Here is a 22,454-nt window from a genome sequence, read left to right on the forward strand (position 1 = left end):
CTGTTGAAGCTTTCGAAAGCGAAGGCTCACCTATGACAGCCCGTTAGATTAAAGTCTGGACAAATAAAGACCCGCTACTGTCTTTAGTTTAGAAATGTGTCGTGAATGGGGACTGGGCAGCCACATACAGGGCATGCCCTGAGAAATTTAAACCGTTTCATAGGCGCAAGGATGAACTCTCGATTCAGGTCGATTGCCTACTGTGGGGAAACCGCGTAGTCATGCCCCAGATGGGCAGAGAGGTGTTCATCAGAGAACTCCACAATGAGCACCGGGCATTGTCATGATGAAGGCAATTGCCAGGTCACACGTTTGGTGGCCAGGGATAGACGCAGACCTGGAACTTTGTGTTCGCAGGTGCAACACGTGTGCTCAGCTGGGCAACGTACCCAGGGAAGCCCCCCTTAGCCCCTGGCCATGGCCCACCAAGCCATGGTCACGTATTCATGTGGACTACGCAGGTCCTTTCATGGGAAAAATGTTTTTGGTTGTAGTAGACGCCTACTCCAAATGGATTGAGTGTGACATTTTAAATTCAAGCACATCCTCTGCCACGGTAGAAAGTCTACGGGCAATGTTCGCCGCCCACGGTCTACCGGACATCTTGGTCAGCGACAATGGCCCGTACTTCACAAGCACTGAATTCCAGGACTTCATGGCAGGCAATGGTATGAACCATGTTAGAACGGCACCGTTCAAGCCGGCCTCAAACGGCCAGGCGGAACGAGCAGTGCAGATAATCAAACAGGGGATGCTCAGAATCCAAGTGGGTTCCCTGCAATGCCGCTTATCACGCCTCCTGTTGGCCAATAGATCCCGACCACACTCGCTCACAGGGGTTCCACCTGCAGAGCTGCTAATGAAAAGGACGCTCAAAACCCGGTTATCCTTTATACACCCCACTATGAAAGAAATTGTCGAGAGCAGGCGCCGGTCACAATGATACTACCATGACAGGAATGCGAGGGCGCGATGTATTGATGTAAATGACTCTGTTTTTGTCCTTAATTACGCTGCAGGGCCCAAATGGCTCGCAGGCACTGTGATTGCCAAAGAGGGAAATAGGATTCTGGTAGTTAAACTTACCAATGGACAAATCTGCCGCAAACATGTGGATCAAACAAAAAGGAGGTTCAGCAACCCCATAGAAGAAGCAGAGGAAGAACACGATGGAGGGTTCACTCCACCACAGGTGACCGAACACCGGAATCAAAGGGAGGAGAGCTCAGTCACTGTGGGCAGTCCGGACAGGCCTGAGGCACCGCAAACAGCAGACACTCAGGCCAGTGCCCAACAACCGGAGCCCCAACTCAGGCGCTCTACAAGGGAGCGTAAACCACCAGAGAGACTCAACCTGTGATCCCAATAAGACTTTGGGGGGGGAGGTGGTGTCATGTATTCAACCAGCATTGTAACCCATGTATAATCTGACCTAAGTTGTACACCGTGAGAACATTGACCACAGGGGGCGAGCTTGTGGGAGACACTCCTAACCTGGACTTTCCAGTATAAAAGGGGAAGCTCCACCCACCTTGTCTCTTGAGGTCTTGGTAATAAAGGTAACTGGTCACAGAGTGACCTTTTCTCAAGTATGGGTCTCGTGTGCATTTATACTGTATAGTAAGGACATATCAGCGAGAGTGCTACAAACTGAGCCAAGCTGAAATATATCATTATCGAGAGTTTGCACTGAACCCTGTAGATTCTATAAGCTGTGTTCAGTATTCAGACGGACTCCAGCCCAGACAACTCCCAATAAACACCTGCCTGAATCCCTTCTGATTCTTGTGCAATACGGAATTTCAATGAGGCGAACCTTACGCCACTCACTCCCATCGTGTAGCGTTTCTGAGGCCCAGCAATAAATCCATTGCTAACCTGTACGGAGAGATGACAGCAGGTGTTTGATATTTCAACCAATTCATGTAAAATCTGGTTTTAGTTATTCCGAGTCAAATGGAGGTGCAGAATGATGAATAAATGTGCCAGATCGGTTTGCAATGTTTGTAGTCTGCGTTGTATACAAATTCGAGCTGGTGTCAGGACTATCCTGGCCAATGAGTTGAGAATTTATTAGGCTATGGAGACCTCCTGAGCATGCCAATTCTTATAAATCAGCCCATTTATTGTAAATTAATGTTTTAGAAATGAGTTTTATATGTCAATATAAATATACTGGTAATAATGTGGCTCAAGTGGCTGTTTAATAGCTCGGCAACAATTGGGAAAGGTAATGGTTGATTATACGGCTATAGATACGATCCAACACAACTGCGAACTAGCTGCTCATGGCCACACCTTGTAGCTTCTGTTTTTCTCGTGCCCTTTACTTTCCCCTTCATTCCTCCTTCCCTCTGCTGAAGACCTGACTGTTTCCTGGGATATTGTTGCATTGATGAAGCCTCCCATGACCCATGCGAGAGGCCGTACTACGTCGGGAAGCCAGAGTCTCGGCGATTGCCGGCAGGGGTTGGAATCGCAGCTGACACCAAGACACCAAGGGCTGGAAATTCGTTAGCATCCAATTTTAGGCGTTAACCCAGGCGGAGCGGTAAGTATAGCGCCTTGAAAACGTTTGCGCCTTCCACCGAGAAATTTGTTGGAGTCGGGCCAAGAGCTGACGGGAGCTAAACCAGCCGTTACCCACCTGACCTTGCGGGGGGCACTAACAAAAATCCTCACCTTAAATTCTGGAATCCATCGCACGCTCCAAAGTCCGATTTGAAATATCAGGAAAAGATGAGTCTCAAAGGTGCAGCATGGCAACGCACTCATTAAAGTTTGCAAACTCACTTGCTCCCCCTCCCCACGTTGTTATGTCTGTCTGCCGTCGCAAACTGGGAGACTCACACACCGTGCTGTGTGTAAACCTTGCACTGACTGTGACTGAGACTCACACACCGTGCTGTGTGTAAACCTTGCACTGACTGTGACTGAGACTCACACCGTGCTGTGTGTAAACCTTGCACTGACTGTGACTGAGACTCACACCGTGCTGTGTGTAAACCTTGCACTGACTGTGACTGAGACTCACACCGTGCTGTGTGTAAACCTTGCACTGACTGTGACTGAGACTCCCACCGTGCTGTGTGTAAACCTTGCACTGACTGTGACTGAGACTCACACCGTGCTGTGTGTAAACCTTGCACTGACTGTGACTGAGACTCACACCGTGCTGTGTGTAAACCTTGCACTGACTGTGACTGAGACTCACACCGTGCTGTGTGTAAACCTTGCACTGAGTGTGACTGAGACTCACACACCGTGCTGTGTGTAAACCTTGCACTGACTGTGACTGAGACTCACACCGTGCTGTGTGTAAACCTTGCACTGACTGTGACTGAGACTCACACCGTGCTGTGTGTAAACCTTGCACTGACTGTGACTGAGACTCACACACCGTGGTGTGTGTAAACCTTGCACTGACTGTGACTGAGACTCACACCGTGCTGTGTGTAAACCTTGCACTGACTGTGACTGAGACTCACACACCGTGCTGTGTGTAAACCTTGCACTGACTGTGACTGAGACTCACACCGTGCTGTGTGTAAACCTTGCACTGACTGTGACTGAGACTCACACACCGTGGTGTGTGTAAACCTTGCACTGACTGTGACTGAGACTCACACCGTGCTGTGTGTAAACCTTGCACTGACTGTGACTGAGACTCACACACCGTGCTGTGTGTAAACCTTGCACTGACTGTGACTGAGACTCACACCGTGCTGTGTGTAAATCTTGCACTGACTGTGACTGAGACTCACACCGTGCTGTGTGTAAACCTTGCACTGACTGTGACTGAGACTCACACCGTGCTGTGTGTAAACCTTGCACTGACTGTGACTGAGACTCACACCGTGCTGTGTGTAAACCTTGCACTGACTATGACTGAGACTCACACACCGTGCTGTGTGTAAACCTTGCACTGACTGTGACTGAGACTCACACCGTGCTGTGTGTAAACCTTGCACTGACTGTGACTGAGACTCACACACCGTGCTGTGTGTAAACCTTGCACTGAATGTGACTGAGACTCACACCGTGCTGTGTGTAAACCTTGCACTGACTGTGACTGAGACTCACACCGTGCTGTGTGTAAACCTTGCGCTGACTGTGACTGAGACTCACACACCGTGCTGTGTGTAAACCTTGCACTGACTGTGACTGAGACTCACACCATGCTGTGTGTAAACCTTGCATTGACTGTGACTGAGACTGACACCGTGCTGTGTGTAAACCTTGCACTGACTGCGACTGAGACTCACACCGTGCTGTGTGTAAACCTTGCACTGACTGTGACTGAGACTCACACCGTGCTGTGTGTAAACCTTGCACTGACTGTGACTGAGACTCACACCGTGCTGTGTGTAAACCTTGCACTGACTGTGACTGAGACTCACACCGTGCTGTGTGTAAACCTTGCACTGACTGTGACTGAGACTCACACCGTGCTGTGTGTAAACCTTGCACTGACTGTGACTGAGACTCACACCGTGCTGTGTGTAAACCTTGCACTGACTGTGACTGAGACTCACACACCGTGCTGTGTGTAAACCTTGCACTGACTGTGACTGAGACTCACACCGTGCTGTGTGTAAACCTTGCACTGACTGTGACTGAGACTCACACACCGTGCTGTGTGTAAACATTACACAGACTGTGACCTCCCGAGATCATCCCTTTAATTAGCCGCCGGTTAATGACTGTGGACGGCGGCACCGACTGTTGTTTCAGACGAGATTAATGACGGGCACCAAATGAGGCGGCCGGACCGAATTTAGCGAGCGGGGCGTTAGCACGGTGGTCGGTGCACCAGACTGATGTCCGGATTGACCGGAACAGCCGCCGCGCGCCAGCATTTCGCCCTCAATTGAATTTTCCAGCGGGCGCCAAAAGCTGGGTGCCCGGTCGCTGGACTTTTACGTTCGCCTTACCGCCCCTTCTCACCGCTAACGGAGCCGCGATAATCAGAATTTCCACCTCCAACACGTTCCAGCAGATGTCACTGGATGGTGATCCAGGAGCCCTGTCTGATGGTGATCCAGGGGCCCTGTCTGATGGTGATCCAGGAGCCCCGTCTGATGGTGATCCAGGAGCCCTGTCTGATGGTGATCCAGGGGCCCTGTCTGATGGTGATCCAGGAGCCCTGTCTGATGGTGATCCAAGGGCCCTGTCTGATGGTGATCCAGGAGCCCTGTCTGATGGTGATCCAGGAGCCCTGTCTGATGGTGATCCAGGGGCCCTGTCTGATGGTGATCCAGGGGCCCTGTCTGATGGTGATCCAGGGGCCCTGGGGGATGGTGATCCAGGGGCCCTGTCTGATGGTGATCCAAGGGCCCTGTCTGATGGTGATCCAGGGGCCCTGTCTGATGGTGATCCAGGGGCCCTGTCTGATGGTGATCCAGGGGCCCTGTCTGATGGTGATCCAGGGGCCCTGTCTGATGGTGATCCAGGGGCCCTGTCTGATGGTGATCCAGGGGCCCTGTCTGATGGTGATCCAGGGGCCCTGTCTGATGGTGATCCAGGAGCCCTGGGGGATGGTGATCCAGGGGCCCTGTCTGATGGTGATCCAGGAGCCCTGTCTGATGGTGATCCAGGGGCCCTGTCTGATGGTGATCCAGGAGCCCCGTCAGATGGTGATCCAGGGGCCCTGTCTGATGGTGATCCAGGGGCCCTGTCTGATGGTGGTCCAGGAGCCCTGTCTGATGGTGATCCAGGGGCCCTGTCTGATGGTGATCCAGGGGCCCTGTCTGATGGTGATCCAGGAGCCCTGTCTGATGGTGATCCAGGAGCCCTGTCTGATGGTGATCCAGGGGCCCTGTCTGATGGTGATCTAGGAGCCCTGTCTGATGGTGATCCAGGGGCCCTGTCTGATGGTGATCTAGGAGCCCTGTCTGATGGTGATCTAGGAACCCTGTCTGATGGTGATCTAGGAGCCCTGTCTGATGGTGATCCAGGGGCCCTGTCTGATGGTGATCTAGGAGCCCTGTCTGATGGTGATCCAGGGGCCCTGTCTGATGGTGATCCAGGGGCCCTGTCTGATGGTGATCCAGGGGCCCTGTCTGATGGTGATCCAGGGGCCCTGTCTGATGGTGATCCAGGGGCCCTGTCTGATGGTGACCCAGGAGCCCTGTCTGATGGTGATCCAGGGGCCCTGTCTGATGGTGATCCAGGGGCCCTGTCTGATGGTGATCCAGGGGCCCTGTCTGATGGTGATCCAGGAGCCCTGTCTGATGGTGATCCAGGAGCCCTGGGGGATGGTGATCCAGGGGCCCTGTCTGATGGTGATCTAGGAGCCCTGTCTGATGGTGATCCAGGGGCCCTGTCTGATGGTGATCTAGGAGCCCTGTCTGATGGTGATCTAGGAACCCTGTTTGATGGTGATCTAGGAGCCCTGTCTGATGGTGATCCAGGGGCCCTGTCTGATGGTGATCTAGGAGCCCTGGGGGATGGTGATCCAGGGGCCCTGTCTGATGCTGATCCAGGGGCCCTGTCTGATGGTGATCCAGGAGCCCTGTCTGATGGTGATCCAGGGGCCCTGTCTGATGGTGATCCAGGGGCCCTGTCTGATGGTGATCCAGGGGCCCTGTCTGATGGTGATTCAGGAGCCCTGTCTGATGGTGATCCAGGGGCCCTGTCTGATGGTGATCTAGGAGCCCTGTCTGATGGTGATCTAGGAACCCTGTCTGATGGTGATCTAGGAGCCTTGTCTGATGGTGATCCAGGGGCCCTGTCTGATGGTGATCTAGGAGCCCTGTCTGATGGTGATCCAGGGGCCCTGTCTGATGGTGATCCAGGAGCCCTGTCTATTGGTGATCCAGGGGCCCTGTCTGATGGTGATCCAGGGGCCCTGTCTGATGGTGATCCAGGAGCCCTGTCTGATGGTGATCCAGGAGCCCTGTCTGATGGTGATCCAGGAGCCCTGTCTGATGGTGATCCAGGGGCCCTGTCTGATGGTGATCCAGGATCCCTGTCTGATGGTGATCTAGGAGCCCTGGGGGATGGTGATCCAGGGACCCTGTCTGATGGTGATCCAGGGGCCCTGTCTGATGATGATCTAGGAGCCCTGTCTGATGGTGATCCAGGGGCCCTGTCTGATGGTGATCCAGGAGCCCTGTCTGATGGTGATTCAGGGGCCCTGTCTGATAGTGATCTTGGGGCCCTGTCTGATGGTGATCCAGGGGCCCTGTCTGATGGTGATCCAGGAGCCCTGTCTGATGGTGATCCATGGGCCCTGTCTGATGGTGATCCAGGGGCCCTGCCTGATGGTGATCCAGGAACCTTGTCTGATGGTGATCCAGGGGCCCTGTCTGATGGTGATCCAGGGGCCCTGTCTGATGGTGATCCAGGGGCCCTGTCTGATGGTGATCCAGGAGCCCTGTCTGATGGTGATCCAGGGGCCCTGTCTGATGGTGATCTAGGAGCCCTGTCTGATGGTGATCTAGGAACCCTGTCTGATGGTGATCTAGGAGCCCTGTCTGATGGTGATCCAGGGGCCCTGTCTGATGGTGATCTAGGAGCCCTGTCTGATGGTGATCCAGGGGCCCTGTCTGATGGTGATCCAGGGGCCCTGTCTGATGGTGATCCAGGGGCCCTGTCTGATGGTGATCCAGGGGCCCTGTCTGATGGTGATCCAGGAGCCCTGTCTGATGGTGACCCAGGAGCCCTGTCTGATGGTGATCCAGGGGCCCTGTCTGATGGTGATCCAGGGGCCCTGTCTGATGGTGATCCAGGGGCCCTGTCTGATGGTGATCCAGGAGCCCTGTCTGATGGTGATCCAGGAGCCCTGGGGGATGGTGATCCAGGGGCCCTGTCTGATGGTGATCTAGGAGCCCTGTCTGATGGTGATCCAGGGGCCCTGTCTGATGGTGATCTAGGAGCCCTGTCTGATGGTGATCTAGGAACCCTGTCTGATGGTGATCCAGGGGCCCTGTCTGATGGTGATCTAGGAGCCCTGGGGGATGGTGATCCAGGGGCCCTGTCTGATGCTGATCCAGGGGCCCTGTCTGATGGTGATCCAGGAGCCCTGTCTGATGGTGATCCAGGGGCCCTGTCTGATGGTGATCTAGGAGCCCTGTCTGATGGTGATCTAGGAACCCTGTCTGATGGTGATCTAGGAGCCTTGTCTGATGGTGATCCAGGGGCCCTGTCTGATGGTGATCTAGGAGCCCTGTCTGATGGTGATCCAGGTGCCCTGTCTGATGGTGATCCAGGAGCCCTGTCTGATGGTGATCCAGGGGCCCTGTCTGATGGTGATCCAAGGGCCCTGTCTGATGGTGATCCAGGAGCCCTGTCTGATGGTGATCCAGGAGCCCTGTCTGATGGTGATCCAGGGGCCCTGTCTGATGGTGATCCAGGATCCCTGTCTGATGGTGATCTAGGAGCCCTGGGGGATGGTGATCCAGGGACCCTGTCTGATGGTGATCCAGGGGCCCTGTCTGATGGTGATCTAGGAGCCCTGTCTGATGGTGATCCAGGGGCCCTGTCTGATGGTGATCCAGGAGCCCTGTCTGATGGTGATTCAGGGGCCCTGTCTGATAGTGATCCAGGGGCCCTGTCTGATGGTGATCCAGGGGCCCTGTCTGATGGTGATCCAGGAGCCCTGTCTGATGGTGATCCAAGGGCCCTGTCTGATGGCGATCCAGGGGCCCTGTCTGATGGTGATCCAGGGGCCCTGGTGGATGGTGATCCAGTGGCCCTGTCTGATGATGACTCAGGGGCCCTGTCTGATGGTGATCCAGGGGCCCTGTCTGATGGTGATCCAGGGGCCCTGGTGGATGGTGATCCAGGGGCCCTGTCTGATGCTGATCCAGGGGCCCTGTCTGATGGTGATCCAGGGGCCCTGTCTGATGGTGATCCAGGAGCCCTGTCTGATGGTGATCCAGGAGCCCTGTCTGATTTTCCCTTGCCAAGCCCAGCGGTGCTGTAATCAATAAGGCAATTGATAGCCTGGCTCCCATAAAGCGGCTCAGTTCAGACAAGGGCTTGAACCTGCGACCTTGCTGCTCTCCACAGCTCACTGGGATCGAGACTGCACCACCAGCCGTTGGAGAGCTCTGATTATAGTGTTCCCAAACATTGGCCCCAGTTTAAGATTCTCAACATTGTGCTTAAACCCCTTCGTGGCCTCGCCCCTCCCAATACCTGTGTCCTTCTCCAGCCCGACAACCTTCCCCAATGTCCCTCTGACTGACCTTTGGTGCATTCTGCTCTTTCCCCCCCCCACTGTTGGTGGCCCGGCACTCTAGAATTCCCACCCTGAACCCCTCCATCTCCCCGTGACCTTCATCTTCTTTAAGGCCCTTCAGAAAACCCGATTCTTTGACCAAGCTTTTGATTAGCTATATTAATTATCTTTTAAGTTATTGGTCCCTGGGATGTAGGCATCGCTGGCAAGGCCGGCATTTATTGCCCATCCCTAATTGCCCCTTGAGAGCCGCCATCTTGAACCGCTGCAGTCCGTGTGGTGAAGTTGCTCCCACAGTGCTGACTCTGTCGCTGAGGTTTGGTACAATGAGTCTCGCTGGGCCATTTCAGGGGGCAGTTAATGATCAACCCCATTGCTGTGGGTCTGGAGTCACCTATCGGCCAGACTGGGTAAGGGTGGCAGAATTCCTTCTGTAAAGGGACATCAGTGAACCAGATGGGCTTTTATGACAATCCGGTAGTTTAATGGTCACCATTACTGATACTGGCTTTTTATTCCAGATTTATTTAATTAACTGAATTAAAATTCCCCAGCTGCCTGTGGTATTTGAACTTGTGTCTGCAGATCATTCGGCAAGGATAAGTTATGTCCAGTCACATAGCCGCTATGCTAAATGATACGATTTTAAAGGGCTGCAGGAACAGAGAGGCCTGGGGGTGCAGGTAGACAAATCTTTGAAGGTGGCAGGGCAGATTGAGAAGGTTGTTTCATCAGTCAAGGACCTCTGCATTTCTAGTCCAGTAAGATAACCACGCTGCTGTTGTTGCCGTATCTCTTTCCTCGGCTAGCCATCTATTTCTGTGCCTTGGGACTTTTACTGAATGTTATAAAGACGTGATAGAAAGGCAAGTTGCCTGTTTAACTTTTTTTAATTACAAGTCAAACGCCCTACCCCAACACAGCCACTTCCTGAAGGTCATTGCGAGAGGGAGGAGCAGTTTGGCACGATTCATCATCAGGCAGTCTGTGGCGCTGGCTCAAAGACAATCTGTTGTTAATACCCGACGGCTAAGGCTGTGTTCTGACGAGTCCAGCTCGGTCATGTTGCAGTATTGTTTCAGGAATAACATGTGCCAGAGACGAGGTGAAGTCTAACCGGGTGCAGCTGGCTGATGTAAACGGCCTGTGCTTCACTCAATTAGATAGCAGGCTGGGAAGCCACTTACAGGTAGCTATTTATCTGGATATGACATGCAGCACTGCACCATCTGGTGTGTGTGCAAGTTAGCGAGATGCGCCGCGCACCTGCTGGTGTGCAATTACTATTAATTACTTCGGTCTGTGAGTGTCACTTCGCACAGGTTTCATATGTTTCCAGTTCAAGGGATGAATTAAAACACCGACAACTTTAAAAAGCAAACTTTTAATAATTCAACAATAATTAATAATTAAAGAAAAGAAAGACTTGCATTTATATAGCGCCTTTCATGACCACCGGACATCCCAAAGCGCTTTACAGCCAATGAAGTACTTTTTGGAGTGTAGTCACTGTTGTAATGTGGGAAACACGGCAACCAATTTGTGCATAGCAAGCTCCCACACACAGCAATGTGATAATGGCCAGATAATCTGTTTTAGTGATGTTGGTTGAGGGATAAATATTGGCCCCTGGACACCAGGGAGAACTCCCCCTGCTCTTCTTCCAAATAATGGCCATGAGATCTTTTACATCCACCTGAGAGGGCAGACGGGGCCTCAGTTTAACGTTTCATCCAAAAGACGGCCCCTCCGACAGTGCAGCACTCCCTCAGCACTGCCCCTCCGACACTGCGGCACTCCCTCAGTACTGCCCCTCCGACAGTGCAGCACTCCCTCAGTACTGCCCCTCCGACAGTGCGGCGCTCCCTCAGTACTGCCCCTCCGACAGTGCGGCGCTTCCTCAGTACTGCCCCTCCGACAGTGCGGCACTCCCTCAGTACTGCCCCTCCGACGGTGCGGCGCTCCCTCAGCACTGCCCCTCCGACAGTATGGCACTCCCTCAGTACTGCCCCTCCGACAGTGCGGCGCTCTCTAAGTACTGCCCCTCCGACAGTGCGGCGCTCCCTCAGTACTGTCCCTCCGACAGTGCGGCACTCCCTCAGTACTGCCCCTCCGACAGTGCGGCACTCCCTCAGCACTGCCCCTCCGACAGTACAGCACTCCCTCAGTACTGCCCCTCCGACAGTGCAGCGCTCCCTAAGTACTGCCCCTCCGACAGTGCGGCGCTCCCTCAGTACTGCCCCTCCGACAGTGCGGCGCTTCCTCAGTACTGCCCCTCCGACAGTGCGGCACTCCCTCAGTACTGCCCCTCCGACGGTGCGGCGCTCCCTCAGCACTGCCCCTCCGACAGTATGGCACTCCCTCAGTACTGCCCCTCCGACAGTGCAGCGCTCCCTAAGTACTGCCCCTCCGACAGTGCGGCGCTCCCTCAGTACTGCCCCTCCGACAGTGCGGCACTCCCTCAGTACTGCCCCTCCGACAGTGCGGCACTCCCTCAGCACTGCCCCTCCGACAGTACAGCACTCCCTCAGTACTGCCTCTCCGACAGTGCAGCACTCCCTCAGTACTGCCCCTCCGACAGTGCGCCGCTCCCTCAGTACTGCCCCTCCGACAGTACGGCACTCCCTCAGTACTGCCCCTCCGACAGTGCGGCGCTCCCTCAGTACTGCCCCTCTGACAGTGCAGCACTCCCTCAGTACTGCCCCTCCGACAGTGCGGCGCTCCCTCAGTACTGCCCCTCCGACAGTGCAGCACTCCCTCAGTACTGCCCCTCCAACAGTGCAGCACTCCCTCAGTACTGCCCCTCCGACAGTGCAGCACTCCCTCAGTACTGCCCCTCCAACAGTGCGTCGCTCCCTCAGTACTGCCCCTCCGACAGTGCAGCACTCCCTCAGTACTGCCCCTCCGACAGTGCAGCACTCCCTCAGTACTGCCCCTCCGACAGTGCGGCACTCCCTCAGTACTGCCCCTCCGACAGTGCGGCACTCCCTCAGTTCTCCCTGCCCCGCCTGCTGTCGATCGCACTCCCGGGAGAAAGTGCAGCGTCTAATTTATCGCTCACTTCCATCTTGCAGCGCAAACGCCAAATTTTTTTTAAGTTTGAAATGATTAACGACTGCCGCTAACTGTTCCAACTTTTAAAAGTCAGCGCCCCAAACTGGGCGTTCCCCAATTTCTCCCCCGATATTTACTTTGGTGATGCTGAAAATTCATTTCAAACTTTATTAACTCGAGTGTCCGTATCATGAAACAGGTGGAAGGAGCACAGATTGGTTTTTATTTTTTAAAATCACATTTCTTTTGAGTCTGGCTTACTGTTTTGAAATTTGCCGAACGCTGAGATTGTGCAGAGTGAGCCGGCACTGCCCATTGCCCCAACTGACGGGGGGACCAAGGGCAGGCCGGGCATTGTCTCACAGGCATGGAGCAACGTTAGGGGAGACCTGATTGAGGTGCATAAAATGATGAGGGGCCCGTATAGAATGGATAGGACGGACCTGTTTCCCTTGGCAGAGGGGTCAACAACCAGGGGGCATCGATTTAAAGTAATTGGGGGGAGGTTTAGAGGGGATTTGAGGGGAACTTTCTTCACCCAGAGGGTGGTGGGGGTCTGGAACTCACGGCCTGAAAGGGTGGTAGAGGCAGAAACCCTCACCACATTTAAACAGTATTTGGATGTGCACCTGAAGTGCCGTAACCTACAGGGCTACGGACCCAGAGCTGGAAAGTGGGATTCGGCTGGGTAGCTCTTGGTCGGCCGGCTCGGACACGATGGGCCGAAATAGCCTCCTTCCGCGCTGTGAATTTCTCTGATTCTATGGTCTGGATTTTCCGGTCCTTTGCGCCGTGGGTTTTGTGCCAGAGCGGTGTGAAAAGCAACGTTCCAGTCTCCTGCGTCCGGTCGCGATCCTCGGGTCGGGTTTCGTGGCGTCACTGAGCAGCAATGCCGCTTGGTGCGACACCGGGCGGGAGTTTGGCCGTTTGCCCGATCCGTCCGGCCGGACGTGCGCCCGCCAACACTGCCCGGCAAATCTGTGCAGTCCGGCACGGCCGGCGGGGCAGTCCAGAACAGCCGGCGGCACAGTCCGGAACAGCCGGCGGCACAGTCCGGCACGGCCGGCGGCACAGTCCGGCACGGCCGGCGGCACAGTCCGGCACGGCCGGCAGGACAGTCCGGAACAGCCGGCGGCACAGTCCGGCACGGCCGGCGGCACAGTCCGGCACGGCCGGCGGCACAGTCCGGGACGGCCGGCAGGACAGTCCGGAACAGCCGGCGGGGCAGTGGCGTGCGCATTGTTTTGGGAATGTTTTTTTTTAGGTTTCCCCCTCCCCGCTCCAGGGGTCTCTCGGAGAGGACACAGCCCGGTATTTTAGCTCATGAGCTTCCCACCCTTTCACCACGGAACGTCTACAACACCTCCCAACGCACTGCGCCCCCCGGCACACGGCCAAGGCGCCCAAACTTACAGACTAAACGCAAGCTGTTCCCGGCCGCTAACTGTCCCGCCCCGCCTCCGTTTTCGCCCCGAAACCCAAAAAGCCGACATTTCAGTCCGAGGATCAACATCTCCAGTGAAACTGCAGTTTGAGCAGCGTTTTCTCTCGCCGTGTGCAAGCTGGGATAAGGCAGCCTTTGGTCAGCAATTCCTTGGCAAGACAGTGAGACGAAACAGCACTGAATCCCAGCTCGGCCAAAATCCCAGCCCCAGCCAGACCCTGGATGGAGGTCTGGAGGCCCAGGGAGCGGCCCAGGACTGTGGGTGAAGGGATTGGGGCTGAGAGAGGCCTGCTGGCCTTGTTGGAAGCTCCCATGGAGTAGACCCTCCCACCGATCTTTCTTGATCCATTTCCCTTCTAAAGATTTGTCAAAGAAACTCTTTCAGCTAAAAAACTGCAAACACATTCAAGCTCACAAAATAATGGCGGACAGGCTGATGGGACAGGTTTTTAATATAAAAACATGTTCTTCAACATCATCTTTAAAAACATCATGGGTGGTACAACTCTTTACTATATAGATATATAAATGTAGAATACAGATACATATATCTATATAAATACCTGTATATCTATATAAAGATACATATATAGATATAGTAAATTACACTTACACAGGAAGTTATCCAGACCAGCCAGATACATCAAATATCAAACATAAAACCATTTTCCAATGGAAAGCTGTCCAGCATATTTCAGACTTTGATCCTTTGTCTTTCCACGAGTTTATGCTTATATACTTGTTATTTTGTGGTTTTAATAAACATCAGAGCCCTGTCTCCTTTGTGATGAGTGTTAATGACAGGAGTTGCTCTCGGTGACCAAACCTCCCTGGTGTGACGTGAAGTATTTGCGATGCACCATCCTTAGAGACATCTCCCTTTGGTTTGCAAACACTTGCAAGACGGGAGGGAAGAGACGAGAGAGAGGGGGAAAAAACAACAAAGAAAGCATCTGCCTCCGTGTGTGAAGGTGGTGCTGAGCCTCTCCTTGCCCACAGACATTGTCAGCAGTCTACCCCTCGGTTCCATGCTCCCAGGATTGTGGTCGTGTAAGGCACCGCTGCAGATGCAGAAGGGGGGCACATTGCGGGGTTTCCTGCCCCCTTAGCCCCCTCAAAAGGTTTACCTCCGTGCCGATGATAGCTCTGCATTAGTGACGGTTTGCTGCTGCTGTCCAGTGAGTGAAGCTGGGCTTATACCGTGCTCTCTAACATCCATTCGGTGCTGCTGAAAGTGGTTCTCTTGCTCTCCAGAGCACCGTCGTCGGGGTTCAAATTAAGCCCACTGCCCGTCAGGTTTGCCTTAGTCCGCGCTCTCCTTGGGTAGCTGTGGCTCTGGAACAGAGAATAGTCTCCATCAAACGAGTGTCTATGCTGAGTTCTCGAGACCTCGCGGGGCAGAATAGCTACATTGCTGAGTTTAGTGTGTTTCTCCCTCCGAGGTAGGGTGCCCTTGCTCGACCTGATCAAGCACACCGACATGCTGGAGTCGGTCAAACTCCCGTCTCTCTGTCCCTCTTCAGAAGACAGCTGAGCCTCTTTCAGGAGGTCCGGGCTTGGCTTTGTCCAGCTGTGTTGCATGTCTGCCGTTATCACGGCGGTAGTCTGCACAACACCCTTCTCCCGAGACGCGTTCAACAGCACAGTCACCTTGCCCTTGGAGCTTTCACTAAACATCTCTTGAACAGACTCACCTGAACCCTCGGCGAGCTTGGAGCTAGAGCGCGTCATGCCTCCGTTGTGGCCCCCGTTGGTCTGTGAGCACCCATTGCTCACCACGGCCTTGCTTTCCCCGGTGTTATTGTAGACCTTGTAGCGGATCATGAGGATGATGATAAAGACCAGCACAGAGGCCACAATGATCCCACCGACGATGATGATCATGGTCCCGCCAAGGAACTGGGTGTGCACCGAATGGCACTGGGTGTATTCTTGCTGTGTACTGAATTGCACACAGCCGACCACCCGAGTACCCGTCATCGAAGTGATCCCATCGTCATAGACTGCCAGAATGCACAGATCATAGTCCCTTCCCGGCGCCAGATCATTCACCAAGAAGGTTTTGCTCGTGGATGGAATCATTCTGAAAGATACAAGACCTTCTATTAGTGATACGTAATACATCGATAACAAAATAGCACTGATCGTATTGATGCAATGAAGGCATTTCTTAAATCAGTTTGAGTTTAGGATTAACCTTGACTGGATTTCCTTGAATTTGTCTTACAATATTGAAAATTGAGTGGAAGTCACGGTTGGCTGGGTTGTATTAAAATGGAGGAAGGGCATCCGGGAGGGCGCTGAGCACCTCGAGTCTTGTCGCCGAGAACGTGCAGAAACCAAGCGCAGGCAGCGGAAGGAGCGTGCGGCAAACCAGTCCCACCCTCCCCTTCCCTCAACCACTGTCTGTCCCACCTGTGACAGGGACTGTGGCTCCCGTATTGGACTGTTCAGTCACCTAAGGACTCATGTTAAGAGTGGAAGCAAGTCTTCCTCGACTCTGAGGGACTGACTATGATGATGATTTATTAAACTGACACTAAGTTAGCAGATCTCAGTTAAGGTTGTGAGGTACTTGCTTCATGGGTTCTTTGCTTAAGAATTCATAGCAACACATTGCTATTAACATAGAAACATAGAAATTTACAGCGCAGAAGGAGGCCATTTTGGCCCATCGTGTCCGCCCCGGCCGACAAAGAGCCGCACGGCCCTCGGTCAGCAGCCCTGAAGGTTACATATAAACCCACGAACAATGACTGTAAGGCAAAGAGCACCCAGCCCAACCAGTCCGCCTCACACAACTGCGACACCCCTTATACTGAAACATTCTACACTCCACCCCAACCAGAGCCATGTGATCTCCTGGGAGAGGCAAAAACCAGATAAAAACCCAGGCCAATTGGGGAAAAAAAATCTGGGAAAATTCCTCTCCGACCCATCCAGGCGATCGACACTAGTCCAGATCATCACCCTGGCCGTATTTGATTCCCTGCAATACTTACCATTATATCTGCACCGTCCAACAAAAGGTCATCCAGTCTAATCCCAATTACCAGCTCTAGGTCCGTAACCCTGCAGGTTACTGCACTTTAAGTGACCATCCAACCATTTCTTAAAAGTGGTGAGGGTTTCTGCATCCACCACTCTTCTAGGCAGCGAGTTCCGGATCCCCACAACCCTCTGTATAAAGAAGCCCCCCCTCAAATCCCCTCTAAACCTTCCACCACCCACCTTAAAACTATGCCCCCTCGTAATAGACCCCTCCACCAATGGAAATAGACCCTTACTATCTTCTATGTCCAGGCCCCTCAATATTTTGTACACCTCAATGAGGTCTCCTTTCAACCTTCTCTGTTCCAATGAGAACAAACCCAGCCTATCCAATCTGTCCTCATAACTAAGATTCTCCATTCCAGGCAGCATCCTAGTAAATCTCCTCTGCACCCTCTCTAGTGCAATCATGTCCCTTCCTATAATACGGTGACCAGAACTGCACGCAGTACTCCAGCTGTGGCCTAATCAAAGTATTATACAATTTAAGCACAACCTCCCTGCTCTTATATTCTATGCCACGCCCAATAAAGTCAAGCATTCCGTAAGCCTTCTTAACCACCTTATCCACCTGGCCTGCTACTTTCAGGGATCTGTGGACAAGCACTCCAAGGTCCCTTTGTTCATCTACACTATTCAGTGGCCGACCGTTTAATGTATATAACCCTTTCCTTATTATCCCTCCCAAAGTGCATCACCTCACACTTCTCTGAATTAAATTCCATTTGCCACTGCTCTGCCCACCTGACCAGTAGATTGATATCCTCCTGCAGCCCATGACTTTCCTCTTCATTATCAACCACACAGCCAATTTTAGTGTCGTCTGCAAACTTCTTAATCATATTCCGGATATTCAAATCTAAGTCATTGATATATACCATAAAAAGCAAGGGACCCAGTACTGAGCCCTGCGGAACCCCACTGGAAACATCCTTCCAGTCACAAAAACATCCATCAACCATTATGCTTTGCTTCCTACCTCTAAGCCAATTTTGGATCCAACTTGCCACTTTGCCCTGGATCCCATGGGCTTTAACCTTCATGACCAGTCTACCATGTGGGATCTTATCAAAAGCCTTGCTAAAGTTCATATATACTACATCGTACGCACTACCCTTATCGACCCTCTTGGTTACCTCCTCAAAAAATTCAATCAGGTTAGTCAAACATGATCTTCCCTTAACAAATCTGTGCCGACTGTCCCTAATTAATCCTTGCCTTTCCAAATGTAGATTTATCCTGTCGTTCAGGATTTTTTCCAATAATTTTCCCACCACTGAGGTTAGGCTGACAGGCCTGTATTTACTCGACCTATCCCTTTCTCCTTTCTTAAACAAGGGTACTACATTAGCAGTCCTCCAATCCTCCGGCACCATGCCCAGATCCAAAGAGGACTGGAAAATGATGGTCAAGGCCTCTGCTATTTCCTCTTTTACTTCGCTCAACAACCTGCGATGTATTTCATCTGGGCCTGGGGACTTATCTACTTTCAAAGCTGCTAAACCCCTTAATATTCCTCTCTCATTATATTTATTTCATCCAGAATATCACACTCCTCCTCGATAGCAGTATCTGCATTGCCCCTTTCCTTTGTGAAAACAGATGCAAAGTATTCGTTAAGAACCCTCCCAACATCTTCCACCTCCACACAAAGATTACCCTCATGGTCTCTAATAGGCCCTACCCTTTCCTTAGTTACCCTCTTACTCTTAATATATTTATCGAACATCGTAGGGTTTTCCTTAATTTTACTGGCCAAGAATTTCTCATGCTCTCTCTTAGCATTCCTAATATCCTTTTTAATTTTACCTCTTATCTTCCTATATTCCTCTAAAGATTCTAAAGTATTTAGCCGTTGATATGTGACATAAGCGTCCCTTTTTTTCTTAATCCTCCCCTGTAAGTCCCTAGACATCCAGGGGGCTCTAGAATTATTTTTCCCAGCTTTTTTCTTTAAGGGCACATGTTTTAAGAACTAGTTGGTTTATTAACAAAGGTTTAACATTCACATGACACATTACCAGTCCATCCAATAGGCTCACAACAGCATACCTCATCGTGGATGACCTAGACCCAACTGGCTGGGGTTTTATTGAGTCTAGTGAACATCATGTGACTGGCTAAGCCACTCACAGCGCAACAGCCCTACCAACCTGTGAGCATTCTCCCAGGTACATACATTACAGCAGTGGGGGCAAAGTGGTGTCACAATTGATCGACAGTCCGCGGGCTAGGAAAGGGAGAATTCAGTCAGGCTGATCCGAAGCTCCCGAGCTTACAAGAATGGTGGCTTACACTTGGCATTGGAGGGTATCTGGGGCCCGTGAGGCCTTACCTCCATGAATCAGTGTCCTCAGGAAAAAACTGGAGGCAGGAGAGGGGAGGAACAATGTCAATGTGAGAACTACTTTGTGAACACGATCGACATCGGAAGGACAGAATCAGAGAGGAAGACTTGCTTTGCAACCCCATTTCAAGAGCAAGATAATTTACTCTTCGAATTGGCTGAGTTGTTGAATATTTGTATTTGAATAATGGATGCTGATGACATCATCAGGCGATCTGCTTGAGCGAGTTATGAACCCAACCGTGAAACTGCACAGCCGATGGAAAAGTTACAGGCGCAGTGTCAAATATCTGTTGCCTTAAAATCTGCTATCTGGTCGTGGTCTTCACATATTTCTGTGTGGGAGGTCCCCCGAAAATATTGGCGCATCTCAGGAGCCCCATACTACAACAACAACAACTTTTATTTATATAGCGCCTTTAATGTAGTAAAACATACCAAGGCGCTTCACAGGACTGTCAGAAGACAAAACCGATAAATTTGATACCGGGCCGCATAATAAATTACGGCAGATGACCAAAAGCTTGGTCAAAGAGGTGGGTTTTAAGGAGCATTATCAACATACCCTTTGAACCCGCTGAAAATATTGATGCACTCTTGTGACCCTTTACAGATATTGGCGCAGTTATGGGACTCGGGGAAGCCCCACGTGTCAGACAATTAGTGACATTGTTACAGAAAATATTGGTGTCGGGACACTGAAGAAGTCAACACACACACACACACTAAAGTGCGGAATGCCGAATTCTCGAGACCCTGTGCGTACACTGCCCACTGCTCCAGGCAGACAGGAATCGGACCTCATGGACTCCCCAGGAAACCCCTGTGCTGAGTGGCATAGTCCTTGGGGTGGGATTGCCGCGATGTTGTCGCCTCTGTTCGTGTCCCGATGCAGCGCTAATGGCGGCAGGGATAGTTTCCGAGAGCTCCCAGCCCCCGCCCAGGAGCGTCGAGCCGGCGCACAACGCCACCGGATTCAACTTCGCGGTGACCCTATCACGCCCCATAGCGCCTGAAAAACCCAGCGGTCAGAGCTGTCCCGGCGATGATTTATTTTTGTGATGTAGCTTATTGTAGGGTGTTTACGGTATTGGGAATGTTTGCGTTTTATGGGGCGATTTTTTTGGGCCACAGAATCCTCTCCCAGAGTGCTCCAAGGCCGGCTCTCTAGCTCGGGATTTTCACTTGTTCAGCCGGCCTCGCGCCCTAAGAGAGGTATGTAACGCCTCCAGGTGAGGCCACACCTGGAGTACTGCGTACAGTTTTGGTCTCCGTATTTAAGGAGGGATATACTTGCAATGGAGGCAGTTCAGAGAAGGTTCACTCGATTGATTCCTGAGATAGAAGGGGTTGTCTTATGAGTAAAGGTTGGGCCTGTACTCATTAGAGACTAGAAGAATGAGAGGTGATCTTATTGAAACGTATAAGATTCTGAGGGGGCTTGACAGGGTAGATGCAGAGAGGGTGTTTCCCCTCGTGGGGGAATCTAGAACGAGGGGGGCATAGTTTCCAGAATAAGGGATCGCCCATTTAAGACGGAGATGAGGAGGAATTTCTTCTCAGAGGGTCATGAATCTTTGGAGTTCTCTACCGCAGAGAGCTGTGGAGTCTGAGATAGACAGATTCTTGAACTACAGGAGAGTCGAGGGTTATGGGGAGCGGGCAGGGAAGTGGAGTTGAGGCCAAGATCAGATCAGCCATGGTCTTATTGAATGGCGGAGCAGGCTCGAGGGGCCGAATGGCTGACTCCTGCTCCTATTTCTTATGTTCTTATGGGTCACGTGGTTTAAGGTCGTAATATCAATGCTGCCGCTTCTCGAAGGGTCCGTGTCGTTAGCCGAGCCCGGCGTTGAATTGCCAAACATCTGAGTGATCCTTCCCTTCCCCTCCTTCCAACCTTCATCTCTTCTCTCTTTTGACTTTCCTTCCTTCATGTGTCAGATTGCTAGTATCCTCATTGAATGCCGAACCACTCAACGGTTGCATATGGTAAAGTACGCATTGGTCGCACTCTGACTGGACAGTAAGTTAGTGTGCTTTCCCAGTGTGGAAAACTATTCTGCTTTCTGTTATAAGATGACGTGTAGCAGCACGTGTGAGCCAGTGTGATCGCGAGATGTACAAACCAGGACCACCTTCGGATCAACCCCAAAGGTAGTAATCTCAGGATTGCTACCAGCCACGTGCTAGTCAGAGTCGAAAGAGAAGGATAGTTAAGATGAATACGTGGCTTGAGGAATGGTGCAAGAGGGAGGGATTCAAATTCCTGCGACATTGGAACCGGTTCTGGGGGACGTGGGACCAGTACAAACCGGACGGTCTGCACCTGGGCAGGACCAGAACCAATGTCCTCGGGGGAGTGTTTGCTAGTGCTCATGGGGAGGGTTCAAACTAATATGGCAGGGGGATGGGAATCTATGCAGTGAGACAGGGAAAGTAAAATGGGGGCAGAAGCAAAAGGTAGAAAGAAGATAAGGAAAGGTGAAGGGGAGAGAAACCCAAGGCAAAAATCAAAACGTGCCACAGTACAACATAATTTTAAAAAGACAAAGAGTGTTAAAAAAGACAAGCCTGAAGGCTCTGTGTCTCAATGCGAGGAGTATTCATAATAAGGTGAATGAATCAACTGCGCAGATAGCTATTAATGGATATGATGTAATTGGGATTACGGAGACATGGCTCCAGGGTGACCAAGGCTGGGAACACAACATCCAGTGGTATTCTATTTTCAGGAAGGATAGACAGAAAGGAAAAGGAGGTGGGGTATCGTTCCTGGTTAAAGAGGAGATTAACACAATAGTAAGGAAGGACATTAGTTTGGATGATGTGGAATCTGTATGGGTAGAGCTGCAGAACACCAAAGGGCAGAAAACGCTAGTGGGAGTTGTGTACAGACCACCAAACAGTAGTAGTGAGGTTGGGGATGGCATCTAACAGGAAATTAGGGATGCATGCAACAAAGGTACAGCAGTTATCATGGGTAGCTTAAATCAACCTACAGATTGGGCTAACCAAACTCGTAGCAATGCGGTGGAGGAGGATTTCCTGGAGTGTATTAGGGATGGTTTTCTTGACCAATATGTTGAGGAACCAACTAAAGAGCTGGCCATCCTAGACTGGGTGATGTGTAATGAGAGGGGATTAATCAGCAATCTTGTTGTGCAAGACTCCTTGGGGAAGAATAACCATAATATGGTAGAATTCTTCATTAAATGTAGAGTGACACAGTTAATTCGGAGACTAGGGTCCTGAACTTAAAGAAAGATAACTTCGATGGTATGAGAAGTGAATTGCCTAGGATAGACTGGCGAATGATACTTAAAGGGTTGATAGTGGATAGGCAATGGCAAACATTTAAAGATCAAATGTAT

At 51.8% G+C, this 22,454-nt stretch overlaps 2 protein-coding genes across 2 annotated transcripts in view; one reads left to right on the plus strand and one right to left on the minus strand.

The window, feature by feature from the left end:
* Window positions 1–2,184: 2,184 nt before the first annotated feature.
* On the plus strand, window positions 2,185–13,776 carry LOC139239021 (serine-aspartate repeat-containing protein I-like). Its single transcript, XM_070867522.1, has 5 exons — window positions 2,185–2,230; window positions 4,884–5,156; window positions 5,454–8,925; window positions 10,259–10,376; window positions 13,075–13,776. Exons 1-5 carry the CDS (start codon window positions 2,185–2,187, stop codon window positions 13,774–13,776), a joined length of 4,611 nt encoding a protein of 1,536 aa, XP_070723623.1.
* A 1,103-nt stretch (window positions 13,777–14,879) lies between these two features.
* Window positions 14,880–22,454, minus strand: part of LOC139239052 (leucine-rich repeat and fibronectin type III domain-containing protein 1-like) — a 30,004-nt gene continuing 22,429 nt past the window's right edge. The window contains exon 2 of the mRNA XM_070867557.1: window positions 14,880–15,768. Coding sequence (XP_070723658.1) covers window positions 14,880–15,768 — 889 coding nt within the window. The remainder of the gene's footprint in view (window positions 15,769–22,454) is intronic.

Source organism: Pristiophorus japonicus, chromosome 26, assembly GCF_044704955.1.
Source record: "Pristiophorus japonicus isolate sPriJap1 chromosome 26, sPriJap1.hap1, whole genome shotgun sequence".
Taxonomy (NCBI): Eukaryota; Metazoa; Chordata; class Chondrichthyes; family Pristiophoridae; genus Pristiophorus; species Pristiophorus japonicus.